General features: G+C 36.4%; 1 protein-coding gene across 1 annotated transcript in view; it reads right to left on the bottom strand.

Moving 5' to 3' along the window:
* Window positions 1-205: 205 nt before the first annotated feature.
* The window catches only part of BTBD9 (BTB domain containing 9), a 112,006-nt gene continuing 94,779 nt past the window's right edge, over window positions 206-17,432 (bottom strand). The window contains exons 10-11 of the mRNA XM_058801912.1: window positions 14,164-14,242; window positions 206-9,513 (exon numbers count right to left, since the gene is read on the bottom strand). Of these exons, the coding sequence (XP_058657895.1) occupies window positions 9,409-9,513; window positions 14,164-14,242 (184 nt within the window). The 3' untranslated portion in view covers window positions 206-9,408. The remainder of the gene's footprint in view (window positions 9,514-14,163; window positions 14,243-17,432) is intronic.

Raw genomic sequence — 17,432 nt, 5'->3', positions numbered from 1 at the left:
TGTTGATATTAAGACTGTGTTGTTATGAGTTATGAGTTATATATCAATGATGGGGTTATTAACTACCTTGATCTGATGAGAAATCAATACAGTTCTGCCCAAAGTCTTCTATTCACACATGCAATATATGAGCAGCATCAGACAGGTTCTAATATTAAGTTAAAAAAACTACAGACAAGCAGTGAAGCACAAAAGATCACTTTATTTTCCAAATCACACCTCTCTCATTCTTGAAAAGGTGTATTTCTAATTGTTACTATTTTAAATATACTCTATATTTTCCTGTGAAGTTAAATACTTTGAAGAAGAATCCCCAAAGAAATAAATACCAAGCACAACAGTTTCACTTTATTATTTGCTTTGAGCATTGTCTGGTCCTGCATCCACTCTGGCACTCTGCTGCTCTTTGAAACTGTAAAAATCCACAGCCCTCTGCTTATCAGCTGTTAATACAAACTGTTAATACAATGCCAGAGCATGCACAAAATAGCTTACAGCAGTTTAATAATTCTAAAACTTTTGTTACAAATACACACATTGCTACTAAGAAAATAATTGGGATGCTTCTTTTTCTGGATGCTCATAGAAAATTCCATGTTACAAAATGCTTGTTTGATGATATGCATGTCTGCTGGTGAAAAGAAAATCAGTACTAACGAGGTTTGCCGGGTGGTTTAATGGATATCTTACAAAACCAGACAATTCCCAAAGTTACCAACTGGATCACTGCAGCACAATCTGCAACCACCATTTAACCTGAAACCTAATTAGCTCAAAGGGTCAGTAATGCGTATCTGCAACAGTATAAAATGACAATAAAATGACACCAAGGTCATCAGAACACACCATGTGGGGTTTATTCTCATATGATGAGCACAGTCCAATGCAATAGCATGGATCCTGCAGCCAGGGATGGAGGCCTGATGATGCAGCTTTATGATGCTTGTCACAATGATGGAGAGGTGGAAGTTGTCCAGTGCAGGCAGCATCATGTCCCTTGAAAGAGAAAGCTGGAGCACTTCCCATACCAGAAGTTGTGCTCCTGAAAAGCTTTTCTTGAAAGAGGTATCAGCGAGAGCCTGAACAGGTGTGGCTGTGAATTCATCCCAATTACATGTGTCACTTGGGACCACGCTCCTGAAAATGCCATCAGAGTCTGGCAGGCCGGTTTTGCTACATACACATGCACTTAAAGAACATTCCAACATTATGATAGAGGCTAAAAACTGTGGCTGAAACTCGTACCTGTTCACAACAAAGTCTGAGGTAGTTTAGAACCACTCTATGTGAAAGAAGGAAAGGGATTTGATGCACAACAATTTCAATATACAATTATAATTGCTACAGAGAAGGCAAAGGTAACAGAGTGTAAAATGGATTTAAATTACTGTCTGTCAAGAAAGAGGAGCCACTAACACAGAATGAGTGAAAAAGTTCACTAAAAGCTAATCTTCTATTTAGCCAGGCTCCGAACATTAACATTCACTTAAAAAAGAAAGCCAAAGACAATAGTGACACTGAGCAAAAAGGAAAGAACATTTTACGAGAGAATAGGCAAGGTTAACAGACAAAATTGTGAAGTAATACTGAACTTCAGAAAACAAGTCCATGTGCTCAGTATGATGTTTCATATGGACAGGTGAAATACCCACACACAGGGACATTGAAAATTATGAATTCTTTCAAGGTTCACTCGTGATGATGCAGTTAACTTAGAAAAGAGCACTTGCGTACAATTAATGCCTTGGACAATGCACTACTAGCAAATTGAGTGCATAGCTGGTGTACCATGGTGAGAAGGAAATACTTAAAATTTATATTTAAACTGAAGTTATGTAAGCCAGCATAAATCCTGACCTATTTCCTAAGTTCAACAGTAAACTTCTTCCTTATTTTCCTCTTAAGGGTAACAGACTGTAAACAGATCACAGAAGGACAAGGCCCAAATAGTATTTCACACATCCATAGAGAGCCAAATTCAAACATTGCTCACTAGCACTTGACAGCCTAGTGGTAGTTGCCTTTTAGAGTCTGATGTGAATGAAAGGGGATGATTATATTTTGTTCAGCACAGGATAAAGAGGTAAAAGTAAGTAATTTTTAAAAATTCCTTAATACATCACAACATGCAGGAAAATTACAGGGAACACCCCAGCAGCAGTGATATGATGCTATGTACGGAGGAAAAGAAAAGGAGTAACAAGCAAATTGGGGAAAGCATGTAGGAGAAAGTAACAGCTGGTAAGACTGAGGACAAACAGAATTAGCTCAGACCACAAGAATTGTATCTCTGTGTTGCTCTTGCCATAAAAACTACTAAAGCCTCACTTCCTGTGTTCTCTTTTAGCACTCATATTCAGATGAGTGATAGATTCCTTATGAAATTCCATTTTTAACTAAAAGTAAGGCCATATAGAAACGCATCTTTGCAAATAGTCACTCAACTTGCTTAACACGTACGTTTCCATTGCTACATATGCACAGATGCAGCCATGTAATTCCATACCAGTCTTTCTTTCCCCCAAACTCCTCTTTTTGCAACTCCAGCTCTTGCTTTAAGAGATATTTCTAATCTAATCACCCAAGCCTCATGAGCCTCATGAGCTTTGTATTACTACATAAAAACATTCATGTAAGTATTTACCTCTCAAAATGAGTTACACAATTCCTGAAACAGATCCAGATCCTGCAACACCAACACCCTTTTGCCATTCAAAATGGCAAAAACAAACTCAGAGAATAACCCAAACAGGATCCTGGCCTGTAGAAGCAGAAGAAACCTTCCCCTGTTGTCCAGCAATGTACCTGCCATGATTGTTTCAAAAGCCATTTCTCAGCATGACAAATCTCTATGAGAAATTCCTGAGGAGAATCTTACCATCTTTTAGCAAATGAAGATAACTCAAAAATCCAAGAGACAGCTAGAGAAGATACCCAAAAGCTAATTTTGTGGCCTAACCATGTTTCAAAAGCACACGCTGAAAGTTTTGAGTAAAGACAAAAATTTCTTAACATCTGTGGTTAAACACACTTACTGGATTTCCAGGTATCAACCACTAATCTTGCCACTTAGCAACTACAGCTCAGGAGTACAGAGACAACAGATAGGTGATGTAGACCACAAATTACAGGAATGAAGGAAAGGCTAAACTGGGATTGCTCAGCCTGGAAAAGAGAAGGCTTTAGGATGACCTGACTGTGTCTGTGCAGTACTTAAAGGGAGTCTACAAGAGAGATGGAGATGGATGTTTTACACAGACATGTACAGGCAGGACAAGGGGGAATGGCTTCAAACTGACAGAGAGCAGGTTTAGATTAGGTATTAGGAAGAAATTCTCTACTGTGAGGGTGGTGAGGCACTGGAACAGGTTGCCCAGAGAAGTTGCAGATGACCATCCCTGGAAGTGTCCAAGATCAGCTTGGATGGGTCTCTGAGCAACCTGGTCTAGTGAAATGTGTTCCTGTCATGGAAGGGAGGTGGGAACTCGATGATCTTTGAGGTCCCTTCCAACCCAATCATTCTGTGATTCCCTGATCCCTCTCCAGAAAGACACAGTGATAACTACTGTTCACCTGGACTACCGGGCACATAGTTTAGATACCTTCATCTGAGCGGTGATACTGTCCAACTCACTTGGTATTCCAGGACTTGGCTAGTATTTTTTGGACACACAGAATTTGTATAAAAGACCATATTAGATTCATTTTGTAAATTCCTCAGACTGCTTAATATAACTGATTGAAATTGTTGATGTGTATCTGTCGATTTTCAGGAGTCAGAGGATTAATTCTGAAAATGATGAGAAACATGTTTTAACTGAGCATCTACACAAAGAGAATAGAAGTGCCAAAATGATAAGTACAAAAAGGATGAATAAAAGTTCATTTTACCAGTAGTGTAGCTTTCCCTCCTCTGTGATAGCCCAGGGCCTAAAGAAGTAAGAGGCACTGGAGAGGCATGTTTACACCTGTGCAGGGTGATGCCACCACTCAATCAAATATTTAGTAATCTGAACTTAAATTCCATTACATTCATGTAAGGAATCAATTATAATTTCTTCAGAACACTGAGTTGGCATTATTGTATTAGGCTGCAAGGAACAGTACAAGAAGTACTTCTCTAATGACTGGCTGTGTGAAAATGGATAATGTCATGGGTGTATGGAGCTCATTCTTCATTTCCACCATCTGGACATGCCCTAGTAATTAAACACATACAGTATGATAAGATGGGTATGTGGTTGCACAGGCAGTCAGAATGTGGGCATATGACAGATACCTGTAGTTTCCTTACAGCATATGACAGATACCTGTAGTTTCCTTACACTATGCTGCAGTTTTTAAATTGGGATTTCTTTATCTAAAGGATGTTGCAGAGCAATTTTAAAACTTTTCATGTAAGCATTCAAAGACAGACCCAGATTCCACCATGGAATGTGAGTGGGACTTTGTCATTACTTCAGCCAAAGCTTTGCAACAAAAGCTTGGCAAGGGCCAAAAAGACTGCAGGGTGTTTTTCAGCAGGTAATGGAAGTTCTATGAAGGTTCACTCAGTAAATACTGCAAACCATGGTAGACAAGGTAGCTAGGAGGAATATCTGTGTTCTTCAGACTGCACACATCTTTGAGATCAGCATTTAGCTTGCTTTTTATTATATATACACCTCACTACAGCCAAATCGCCAATATTTAACAACTAGACAAAAACTTTGGACTGGTTCACCTGTACCATTCTTAGACATTTACAGTTTTAAAGCAACCAGCATCCTGCCATACCACAACGGCAGCATTTCACACCTGCCTGCATAGTTGTTTTTTTTTTTTTCATTTTGGAGCTTTAGAACACATTCTAAATGCAAGCTAAATAATTAGCTATGACCTCAATTTTACATATATATATATATATATATATATATGGATGGATGAGTAAGCAGTCCTAAAACTTGACCCAGGACCTTTACTTCTGTATCCTGAACAAAGCTTTGTGGAGCTTCCACATATATATATATATGAGTTAACTAGTACAAATGACAACAACAATCAGTTCAGAGAGAACTAACAATTCTAACCTAAACAGAGCCATTAACTGAGAGATGGGGATGGAAACCAGGCCTCAAGCATCCTCTGGGATCTACAATTACTTTTGAAGCATGGTTTAGTCCTCTGGCAACTGATATGATGATGCACCAGCCTAAACATTTACTCTTGGATACATTAACTCTTACTGGTTCTATCATTTGCTCTACTACTCTAGTCACAACAACAAAATTACCAATGCATTTGCTTGTTCATTTGGTAGTAGACTAACACCTGTCAAAATATAAGCCAATTAATATTTTCATAGATAAATTCAATCTATAGTTTGTGAAATCAAAGTTCTAACCCCTTACTAAGCGTCTCTGAGTGGGCGTCACTTTGTAACCAGAACTACGATGACACAACAATCAGACAAGAAAGGCAATAACTTTGTCATCTAATTTTTGTACTGAAAATTTAATTAGACTGAAACAATTACAGACTGCTTTTGCTTTCTTTTATGGAAACTAACTCTCATCAAGTCAGGTACTCAACTGAAAACTCTCTAATGTTGTCATTAGTAAAGATGAAGATGCATTAAACTGAATTTTTCAGCAATGCTGAGAAGCACTGAGCTCTTACATGAGTTGTCATAATGAATAACTTATTTTCATGGAGAAAAGAAGAAAGAAATGAAGCTCTGAAGGAAGAAAACTGCAATGAAGAAGAGTTCTTACTCTAACAAAATTAGCAATTTCTTCTCTGTATTGTCTTTTACATTAGACTTGCATTAACTTCTCATTGTAATTCCATTTAACAGCCATTTGAACTTGTTTTAAAGCTGATTGGAAAGGGCTTGAAAAGCATCTTGAAAAATTGTAAAGCCACACAATGTTTGCTCACTTCAAAAATTAATTTCCTCAGATAGTAATTTTACCCTACATTCTGTGAATAAAAACCCTTTTATTTTCATTTGGAAAAAGTTAACTAAATAAAAAGATTTTAGAAAAGCCTTTGCTGAGCTCTACAGGAGTTAAGTCTAAGCCTGAATTCAACCTATGGAAGTAAAATTGAGAAAAGAAGGCTTGGGGAATTTAAAGATGCTGAAGTACCAAATAGAATCAATGGCTCAATATAGTCAGTATAGTTATTTCCATCATGCAGAACTCTTAAGGTCTATTTTATAGATTCTGATTAGAAAGCAATGAATACCTGGTCCGTTCTGCTCTAACCTTGTTCCAAATAGAATAAGACTGATTACACAGTTCTGAATAATTACAGCATTTCATCACTTTGGTAAACCTTGATATTATGCCATAACAGCACAAGTTAGTTTTCCTAAAAGAAAAAGCAAAGATAAAAAAGAAAAGGAAAGAAAAAAACTTCAGAGGAATATACAGGAAGTATATGTGAACTTGGGAGTCAATAAACACAGACAATAATTAGAAAGAAGAGAACATTCACACAAAACCACAAATCAGTTCTGTGTTGTATCCTCCTTTGTCACTACTAATACATTGCTAACACAATGTTTAAGACAACAGATCTCTTCTAGGCAATACAGGTAATTAGGGGTGTTTGTTGGGGGGCAGCATTGGAAGACCCAGTGGAGTTCAGCTCTCTGTAAACATTTTAGCTTTAAATAAGGAGAGTAAAGGTTGAAAGTGTGAAGGGCTTGTGGCAGGGCTTGCCTTAAAAGCCTGGGAGCTTACTGGGCTCATCTTGATGCCAGGTTCTCAGAGCAACTCTAAATAAATCAAAGACTCTGAGAAAGGCCAGTTGTGACTGAGAAGTAGTCTAATACTAAAGATTGCTATTCACCTGAATGAAGGGACAATGCAAAGTTAGTTTTTCTTTTTATTGATTGATGGGGGTGGGAAACTGAAGGGTCTGTAGGACCTCAAGAGTTTTTGCTTTGGGGATTTCAGATATGTTCATCCAGATTCTTGGCAGAGAGTGAATGTCATGGGAAATAGACATTTCTTTTCCACTGTGAGTTACAGGACAAGATCAAACAGATGTTCCATAGGTTATAGCCTACAAGACTTATTTGTATCATAAAAATTAACCGTGCACATCAAAGATTATAAATGGAAAAATTCCATTCTTTCTCTGAGAGCCTAAGCTCAGAACAGATGGCACAACACTTTTTTAGCTTTCTTGACATTCTCTACAATGTTGGCTACTAAATAATAACAGCTAGGAAGTTATGTCCTTTGCTTACCCACAGTCTGAGAAAAGCAGGCTGGTTTGATGGAACTGCAAAGAAATACCACCACTGCCATGCAAGGACTTATCTACCAAAAGCAAGATATCCTCCAGGCATCTCAGTAGTTCCAGCATGGATTGCAACTGAAAAGGTTTTCTGCTCCTAAAGGGAAAAAAATTCCAACATTTCGGACTTGTACATGAACATGGGAATGGTGCCCTCAGTAGCTGGTCTTAATTCTTCCATGCTCCAAAGGCTGTTAAGCCATAAGGTAATCAGCCCTGCAGACTGGAAGGTGGCTGGCACATGCAGCATCCTGCCTCACAACTCTGCACTGTCCAAGGCAGCTGTGGCACATGAATTAGAAGCTTTATACAGCACAGTGGGCATCCATCTTCACCAGCAGACATTCACATTCATAGCAGTGGGAAGGGAAGGAACTGCATGCAAATGTCAGAACTAAATTGTAATTTGGCAATGAAAAATACTATATTATTATTGATAAAGCCTAATCAATTTTATTTGAAAGAAAAGGGATGCTTTTCTTATTTGAAATATCCTCTGATTCATTGCTACCACTGATTATATTTCTTCTTGGGTTTAGCACAACTAGTATCCAACAGGGAAATTATTTCAAATTAAGCAGTGTGATAAATTAAGATACAATTTGCTATGTTGATATAACTCATTTTATCACTATGGTTATGTAATAGAAAGCCATATTTATCCTGCACTAGCTTTGTTTTCTTCTGGCAAGGTTATTTATTACCACAGGAAATTCCAACTTCATAAAACTGGTTAGCTGACATTTGGAATATAATGCACTTTGTGAGGAGGAGCAAGCATCCTAATCAATTTTGCCAATTACACCAGCATTTGTCTTAATCCAAGATCTCTTTATCCCATACGGAAAGGCTGGCATGGAGCTCTTCCTAAAAGTCATGCAGATCTGGAGAGTAAGAGATTACATCATCATCAGTGTGAAAACAGAATAAACAAAGTAGCAGGACACGTAATCCAGACAGATATGGATGGATAATGAATTCTGTGACTGGAAAGTAAGAACCAGATCTTTTACAATACAGTGCAAAAGTGTCACGTTTTATGAAGATCATGAGAACGGTTAATGCATACACAGCCTTTGAATTTTTAGCTCCAGACTGTAAAACAACTCTTCTTGGAAAAATGTAAATTATCTGCAAATTCATCTTTTGGTATTTGAACAACTGCTTGTCAGTGACCAGATGGAGTTCCACTTTTCTAAACCAAACATTTTTGATGTTCTGTTGCAAGTTGTCTTAGGCAGGCAGAATTTAAATAATCATCTTCAGGAATGAAAAAATACAATTTTCTTCAAGATGGATGTTTGATTTAGAAACTTCCTTTGAATTTGTACTTTGAAAAGTCAACTAAGGTCAAGATTAATATAGATACATTAATTAGTTTGTTAATATTATGAATGCTTTTCTTATCATCCCACTGATGAATGAGAGAATTTGCATCTCAGCAGGTAAACATGTCTGATACTTCCTTAATCTACTGTACAGCATTTGCTATAGTCAAAAATAAGAAACTAAGTGGAATACAGAATCAAAATGATTTAGAAAACAGATTACTAGTTACAAAGGAATATGGATGAAGAATCACTTTAAAAATAAAATATATTCTGGACTGATGTGTTCCATAAACATTTTTTTGCTAATAAAAGCCTCTAGGGAACAAATACTTATTTCATATGCTTTCCATTCTGCTTGAGTGATTTTAGATTTCCACTGTAGCTCTGCCTTTTATTCCCTTCTGTTTTCCTTGCCTTGGTTAGATTAGAGAGGTAGGGTGTTAATGGGGTACTTGATGAAGATTGAAGACCTATTTTCTCCCCCCTTGGAGACCAGCCTGATTTGAACATATCGAGGACAGTGCAACAGTCTCTTCATGTCCTTGGGAGAAAGCCTTTACAAATACTTTTCAATACTTCCAGCTTTGAGACATGGTCCCCTTCATTCACAAAGAAAAAAAAGGCGCCAGCACAAGAAGGTTCTGAATAATTTCATAGAATGTCAGTGGGGCTGCAAAAGCTCCCGTTCAACCTCCTTTACGGTTGGTGAACATGAGGATGCGAGGTGGATCCAGGAGGGGAATGCAGGGAAGCAGATGCTCGCAGCTCCAACAGGGCAAGACACAAACTACTGTCCACCAGTCCCCACCTCTGTTGTTGCTACTTCCTTACTACTCTCATCCTTGTGGGTACTGTTTTGTGCTGGGCACTCAAAATGCACACAGTGAAACACCTGGAGAGAACAAAAAATGAAGATAAAGCAAAACACTTTAATGCTGGCAAAAGCACAATCAAAGTAAGATGAACTCTACATGGAAGTCTATGTGGAAGTCTGCAGGCCAGTGACAAAGTCAAAACAGAATGTTTCACCATGAGGTCAAAAAACGTTTACTCATGGGCAATAAACATTAGGCAGGGACAACACTGGAGCAAGATAAGGCCTTCAAATTATACCAACCTTTATATATAGCACTAAAAATCAGAAAGATAGCTCCAAAACATATAGGGATATTTGTAAACTTTTCTTTGCCAACTAGTAGAAATACTTACTACATGCTATTGAATAACAACAATTATATTAGTAGCCTTAAACACATTTTATGATCTAATCACTTCCTCAAGAGGCTGAATGTTCATGCACACTAGAAATGAAATTTAAATCATTACCAACATGATTCTATTTCAAGATTGCCCTCTGCTGTAATAACAATGGCAGCTCTACAGACAAGTCCTGGAGTATGTAGGAAGGCATTCAGAGTGTCCAAGGTGGCTGCTGCTTCATCAGATGAAATATTCCTTTTGAAATAGTGATCATTTTCTGATGATTCAAACAATAACTGGGACCAGTGTGCAGGTGACTGTATCTTAGAGTAAGAGGACCATATGCTTAAGCATTTTTCCAATTTATTTTCTACTTTACTTACTTCTACTTGTTCTTGAAGAGCCTGGGAGGAGAAGGGGGAGGAACTCTTTAAAATTGTTACAAAACCTCTTTCCACATGATTTCACATTGCTATGAATTGCACAACTTTGCCACATACTAAACTTAAGTATTTTTACACTGCTTTAAATTTGCTATTTTCCCATGCATTATAGTTTAAAAACTAAAGCTCAATGATTATTAAATCCTGAATTTTAAACTTATTGTCTTAACTTTGTATACTTTTATGACTTCTTCTATTATTCTTGTCTTTAAAGCTCTTCTCACAAACAAAGGTAATCTCTTATAATCTTAACTGCCCTTTCCCAGACCCTTTCAAATTAATATGGGCAAAATCAAATATCATAAACAAGACATGGATATATTACATATTCATACAAGACTACAGAATACTATATTTTTTATCTTTTCCCCAATATAACCTAAAATCCTATTATTCTTTTTGACCATCCCTGCTCAAGTGAACATTGAGCAGACATCTGCACTGACATGTCTGCAGTAGCCCTAGGTCTTTTCTGAGGATGTAGCTAGCTAATTTGAATTCTGACAGCATATATAAAATTAATTTTAAAAATCTTCAATCAATGCCTTTTTTGCCTTTTTTTTTTTTTTAATTCCCATTATATTTTCTTGTGCCCCTCAGTGTAAGCTTTTTATGCAGATACATTGCAATACATGCTTATATTTATATATATACACTCATGCTCACATAAAGATGTATTGCTATGTCTTTATATATACATATATATGAACAGATTACAAATCTGCACAGGCACTCACACATAGACACGTGCACAAAATGGTTTTCCTCTGCATTTCTTCTGCTTTTTCCTAAAGCTGAACTAATTCCTATACTGGCATGCATTCTCTCCATCTGTTACAGTTCTTGAGAAGCCAATTTTTGTATTTATCTACACTTCTAGAGAAGTCCCTTTTGTACTCATTCCACTCCTGTGTTTTTCAAGTAACAGCTACTGTAATTTTTCCAGCTGCACTTTTCAGGATAAGGCCTGGCAGAAAAGAACATTCTCTCATCTGTAAGATGCTGCTTGAAAGGAAGCACAGAATGTGATGGAGGTCTCTAAGCCAGAAGATTCTGTATTTCTACTGTATTCGACAATAATAGCATTTCTCATTTAAAATCTCACTTTACGTGGTGATACAGCTTTTTTAAACATAGTGTGGACAGCCCTGAAATTTAGCTAATACTAGTATAGAAAGTCAGAAGTACACAATTCTTAAATTGTAACTTTCATGTTTACTGATTCTTTCACATCAAATTCTTAATGGTGAAAACATGTGGCATATTGAGAAGCCTATGAATTTGGAACATTATTCTCAGTTACTGTGCCACCTCAGCATATAAGGAATACAGTGTGGGAAAAGCCTAAGACTGAGAAGCACAATTGAGCCCAGCTGCTTCATCCAGTATCAGAGTTCAGCATTTCAGAACAGTATCACTAAAACAAACAATCTTGCATGTGCTTCTCTCAAAAGAAAAAATGACAGCTCAGGATCATCCTGTGACCCACATCATGTTCTACTTCTCATGGATATTTTAAGAGAGGTCGGGCACACAAAGCAGGAAGGCCAAGTACAAATACACTGGCACAGTAATTTGTAAGATAAAGCCCTCACATCAGCAGCTAGGTGTCCTTTCCAGGTCAGTGATACTGGAGAGGAATAACAAGAGAAAACTTACATAAAGTAATCAGGTGACCCAGCTGACAAATAATGACAAGGAAAAAAAATTCTTTTCTCTACAAAAGTAGGAATTGTGTAAGCTTAAGAAAACAGAAAGTTACACTTCTATCATGTTCTAATATACCAAAAGCTATTCGAACTCCAGGTCAAAAAATCTGTGAACATGCCTTTCCAAACTTGGAAAATGTTATGAGAAAAAGATGAGCTTAAAAGATTAAAGAATTCACAAAATGGAGAAATTTTATGGGATTTCTTTTAAATTCCAAAAATCAACTCTTCCCTTTAGGATGTACAGATTGTGTTTCAAAGTTCAAAGGTATTTGTTGGTAGAACAAGTAAGGAGTATTTTGTACCTATTACAGTAACACTCCATGATAATAATATGATTCAGAATGCTGAATATGCTGTATATTTTATTTAAAATGAAAATGGTTTGACAGACTGTACAAGCAGCTGTGGGCAAGTAATTCTGGACACTGCTTGTATTCTTACTGAAGACATTACTGAGACTATAGAACAAACCAAGACTTGGCTTACACTGTTCCTATTTAATTTGTAAATATGAAAAATATCTTGCTGCTTTCTTTGGAAAATTAAAATCTATGACAAAACATTACAGACCTTCTGTTTAATATATATATATATATATATATATATATTTAAAAGTAATTTAGTAATATGTGTACACTGACAATGTTCCTTCTCTATTGGTGTTAGAAGAAGTAATTTAAAAAATAAAAACCAAATTAGTGCTGGATACAGATTTTACAGACAAAAGAGGAAAAGATAAAGGAGAACAGCATGTGTTTATAATTCAACTGAGACACTACATGAATAGCTGTAGCCTCTATCTATACTCATCTTCACTACAGTTATGCTGTGCTCTATATAAATAATTATACAGGATATTAAATTCCTTGGAAATAGTAACCAATTTAAAATTAGATTTATGGCTAAAAGGCTCTTGCTCTTCAGGGCTTAAAGCTACCTTCAAGAACTCAAAGCTGAAAGTAATGTTTCATGCATTGCTAAGTTTATGCAATGCACCTCATTCTTTTTTAACAAAGAGTTGGAATTCACAAACACTGGCATGAGAGGAAACAAGACTGTCAATAAGGATCAGCAATGGAAGAAGCCTTCTTCACTCATGTACTACCCACAGGCAGCTTCTGACACTAATTCTAAGGACTCATTGAGGCTGAACTGTACGTGGTGGGAGACACTACTCAGAAACACAAAATAAAAATATGTATTCCCAGTTCTGATGCTTGGTCAGCCACTTTCCAGCTGTTGGCTGAGATGTTGATATCTGGTGCTGCTTTTGTTTGCAGGAGTTGCACTACAACAGGGAACAGAAATGCCATTGGACAATGCTCCCAGTGCTTAGGAACCAGCAACCCCAAATGCTAAATACAATCAGAAAACCTCACCTCTGGAGCTGACAAATTCTAATGAACTCAAATGTAGTATTGTTACCTCAAGCTCAGTGTAAAGCATCAAAGTACCATGTCTGGTGGTGAGTTACACCTGTGGGACACAGACAGGCAGGTCTAGACACACAAGCAGTGGCCTTTGGAGCCTCTTATAATGTGCTGATCTCACTAAGACATGCATAAACTCTTAAATTCATAAATGTAAATTGTTTCACTGAAGTAAAGAGTAAAATCTGGACTTAATCTGAGACAATACACAATGACTACAAAAGAGAGAAGCACAAGTAAACAAAGATGGGATGATTTTGCACTTTCTTTTTATACAGAAAAATATTTTTGTCTGTATAAAATGAAAAAACATCTTCAGGGTTGGCCACTATTAGTCAATCAATTTACCAGGTATGAAAATTAATTTTAAGGGACTCTTATTCAAATAAGATTTTCTTATGAATAATGAGATTTTTCTTATGTTTTGTTAATTAAAAAGATAATATACGGATGATAAAACCCAAGTAGATCAGAGACCATGCACCTTTCTCTAGTGCACTAAATTGGTATTTTAATTGTTCATCAAAATAAGGATTAATTTAAAACCAAACCCAATAGGAGTGTTTGATGGCAGTGTGGAAAGGTCAAAACGAGGAACAGGTAATAACACTGTTCAAGCATTTTGCTAGAGTGCCAGAGCAAAAACATGAAGTATGTACATTTGACAAGTATGTACATTTATCAATATCACAGCAAGATATGAAAAACTTTTGTAGTATATTCTTGAAGAATATAGGGTTTTTTAGAAGTTCCTTACCTCATTAGCTGTGTTGCGAGTTCCAACTATTCTGATAAAAGATGCAGGCTGTTTATCAAAAGTGATTGTTTGCCAGGATCTACAAAGAAAATTCAGAAATACACACAAATATTGAACATAGTCACAAAAGCCTCCAATAAAACATACAGAATGCATTCAAGTGACAGTATGTACTATTATCACTTAAGAGGGCAAATGGAGAAAGTGAATTGCTTGAATTTCCAGCACTACTTCCTCATTTTTAAGTCTTGACTCTGCTTATGCAATTTCATACATACCTAATACCATTATATTTTGTATCCAGGGACAACAATCATACTATTGAAGCTGAAAGTTAAAAAAATAGACAAAGAAAAAAGACCCGATAAAAGCTGAAAATCTTTGACCAATATTGACTGTATTAGATTATAAAAAAGGTCAGATAAATAAAAGTGCATCCTCCTATTAATTTCTCATGAGGAATCACCAGAATTTGGTTAAAGAAAATTACAACTCTAGGAGAAAAAAAAAAAACCAAATCACCTAAAACCTCAAACTTTTCCCACTCTACGTGGAGCAGTAGCGAAAGAGGAGCCAAGGTTTCTTTGTGTGGACCAAGGTCCTTCCAGGAAGTTACAAATGCCACAAAGCACCATTTGCAGTTCGGGTTGTGAGCATTTCCCCATCCTGACACAGCGGCAGTGAGGAGAAAAGACAACTCTCCCAGAGCTAGTGTATCATTTTCAGGCTAGACTGAGAACACTAGAGGTACACTGGGACCACTGTAATCTTTGTTCCTCACTTTCATCTGATCTGAGTGGGGTGCAACACCTCAAGCAGCCTAATACACAGAAGGAAAAGCACACCAGAACTTTGTGCTCACAGTACAACAAAACAAATAAAAAGAATACCAGGAACTAAACGTTTCAGTTGGGCACCAGTTTAGTACTTGAACATATTAAAATTTAAATTATTTTATATTCATAAAACATGAAAAAAAAATCCAGAATTTAACTTCTCAGCCAAACTAGACTCTATCATAGAAGGCCTCAGAAATAAATTGAAGTTAGGTTAACTTGATTAATTTACTATGGAAAAAAGCTGGATAGTTTTTCAGAATGGGTTCTGAATACCTGCAGAAGTGTTCATGTAAGAAAAAGGGGACCTAAGTAAAACTGGAATAGAACACCACACACTGCCAGCAGACAATCCCAAAGCCTGGCAGTATGAACAGCTTCATTGCTGACTACTTCTCTGACATTTGATTTTTCTCTTGTTGGGAAAACCCCCTTTGTCACAAACATAGCATTTCTCAGCTTAATTTAGTTGGCTATTACTTTTATCACAGCTGTCCAGTTATATTTGCTTAAGGAAGATTACAAATCCAATCAAGTCCTAATTTCAAATAGTTTACATGATAACAGGTGTGGTTTGTGGCAGGCCTCAGAGGTTACACAGTTATCTACCTAATGGTATGGTTTATTTATATGCTTTATGTGGCTATACCTCTATTTTAAAGCTCAGGTTGGTTCTTCATGCTCTATATAAAATATAAAATGGGAACAGACTATTTTGTTGATTGTTTCAAGACCTGAAAGATTGTTATGATTTATTCTTCTTGATATCCCTTCTAACCTTACTCTAGTACGGTCAGTCAATCTCCATGGGCAAAGAGAACTTGTTATCTTGAACTACAATGTCCCAAAGATGAGAGGCTGGGACAAAGAGATGATCACAGCACTGCTTCTCATAACAAAGCACTGCCTCAGTATGCATTGTGCATATGCTTTGACATTTATACACAAAAACTTGATTCAAGGAGAACGATGATGTAAAAACCAGTTTGCTTTCTAGTGATTTGGAAAATATTTTAAAGCTGCATTAAATAAAAGAGTTTAAAATCCTAAAGGAGCTATTAAGAAGAGCCTGTGTGCCTCGAGACACTAATGTAGAGTTTGTGTTCTGTGATAAGAAAATAGGTTAATTAGAGACCACAAACTAGAATAGAAGTGGGTCTGTATTTATTTCCATTAATTCTGAGCACTGGTCAGATACACACTGCAAGAGCTCAGTGCAGAATTTCCAAGCATGGCAATAAATGCCATTGTCTGTGCCATGATGTGATACCAGGGAGGCTCATGATTTATTTGGGAATACAACTGAAGAGCACAGATAGTAAGAGAGGTTGAGAAAAAGATCTCTGAAGATTGTTTTGATGACATACTTCCAGACCAACTCCTCCAGGAAGTTCCTATGCTTGTTCACTTCCCACTGCATTGCAAGTCCTTACTTTCTGCTACAATGGCAGTACTAGGATTTGATCATAATTACTCCTTTAATAATATTAAAATATAATGGAAAAGAATAAAAACATTTCTTGAGGGTGTTTTAGATAGCATATTCAGTCCTAAGAATATTTACTATTTTGGTATGTGTCCATTTTACTCCTTTCTCATTGGAAAAAGAAAGCCAAAATTACATACAATTTGTAAGCCAGATATTAAAATGCAATAATATTGCCACTAGAGAATTAATACTTAATTGCATAATGAGAAAATTAGAGGTCTCATTTTATTTTCTTAGCAAAAAGGAGAAAAGCCAAATAGAAGACAAGCCAAGTGGATTGGGAAGAATAATTTTTGAAATAAGCAAGGCAAACCTTCACTAGAAAGATGCATGGATTTGACTGCAACAGTACATTTGAGATTGTCTATATATGCAAAGCAATACCTCTACAGTATACACATTATTATGCAGCAAAGAGATAATTTATGCATGTAACTATACCCTGATGAGAAAAGGGATTTCTTACAGAACATTATACAGGCATATCTGACCTCTTTTTTACATTTTTTGCTGATACAACAAATTCATTTAGAATTCTATTAATGTATAGAGCCATAACAATTTTTCAGTGGTGTTCCTCAAAGACATCACAGGTAATCCTCAAGTTTTTTTTAACCTTCCTTTTTTACTACTAGTTATCTTTGCTGGTACTATTTTCATAATTTCAGTTTCTCTGTAGAAATTTTATTTTGCAAATTGTTTTGTAGCCATGTCATTTATCTAGTCCTGCCATGCCTATATGCTTACTTTACATTTTCCTTGCACAAGTTTGTCTTTCTATTCTCAAAATCACTTTTGAGTGTCTTTACAAAAATTTCCTCCAAACTTTATACATTGCTTTCATATTGATTCACACATAAGTCACTCTGTAACAGGAACAGCAGCATTAAAGCAGATCAAAAGCACTTCATTTTTAGCCTGGGATTAGATAGTCCCGTGTAATG

This window comes from Ammospiza caudacuta, chromosome 3, assembly GCF_027887145.1.
Source record: "Ammospiza caudacuta isolate bAmmCau1 chromosome 3, bAmmCau1.pri, whole genome shotgun sequence".
Taxonomy (NCBI): domain Eukaryota; kingdom Metazoa; phylum Chordata; class Aves; order Passeriformes; family Passerellidae; genus Ammospiza; species Ammospiza caudacuta.
This window is presented reverse-complemented; position numbering and strand designations above follow the sequence as displayed.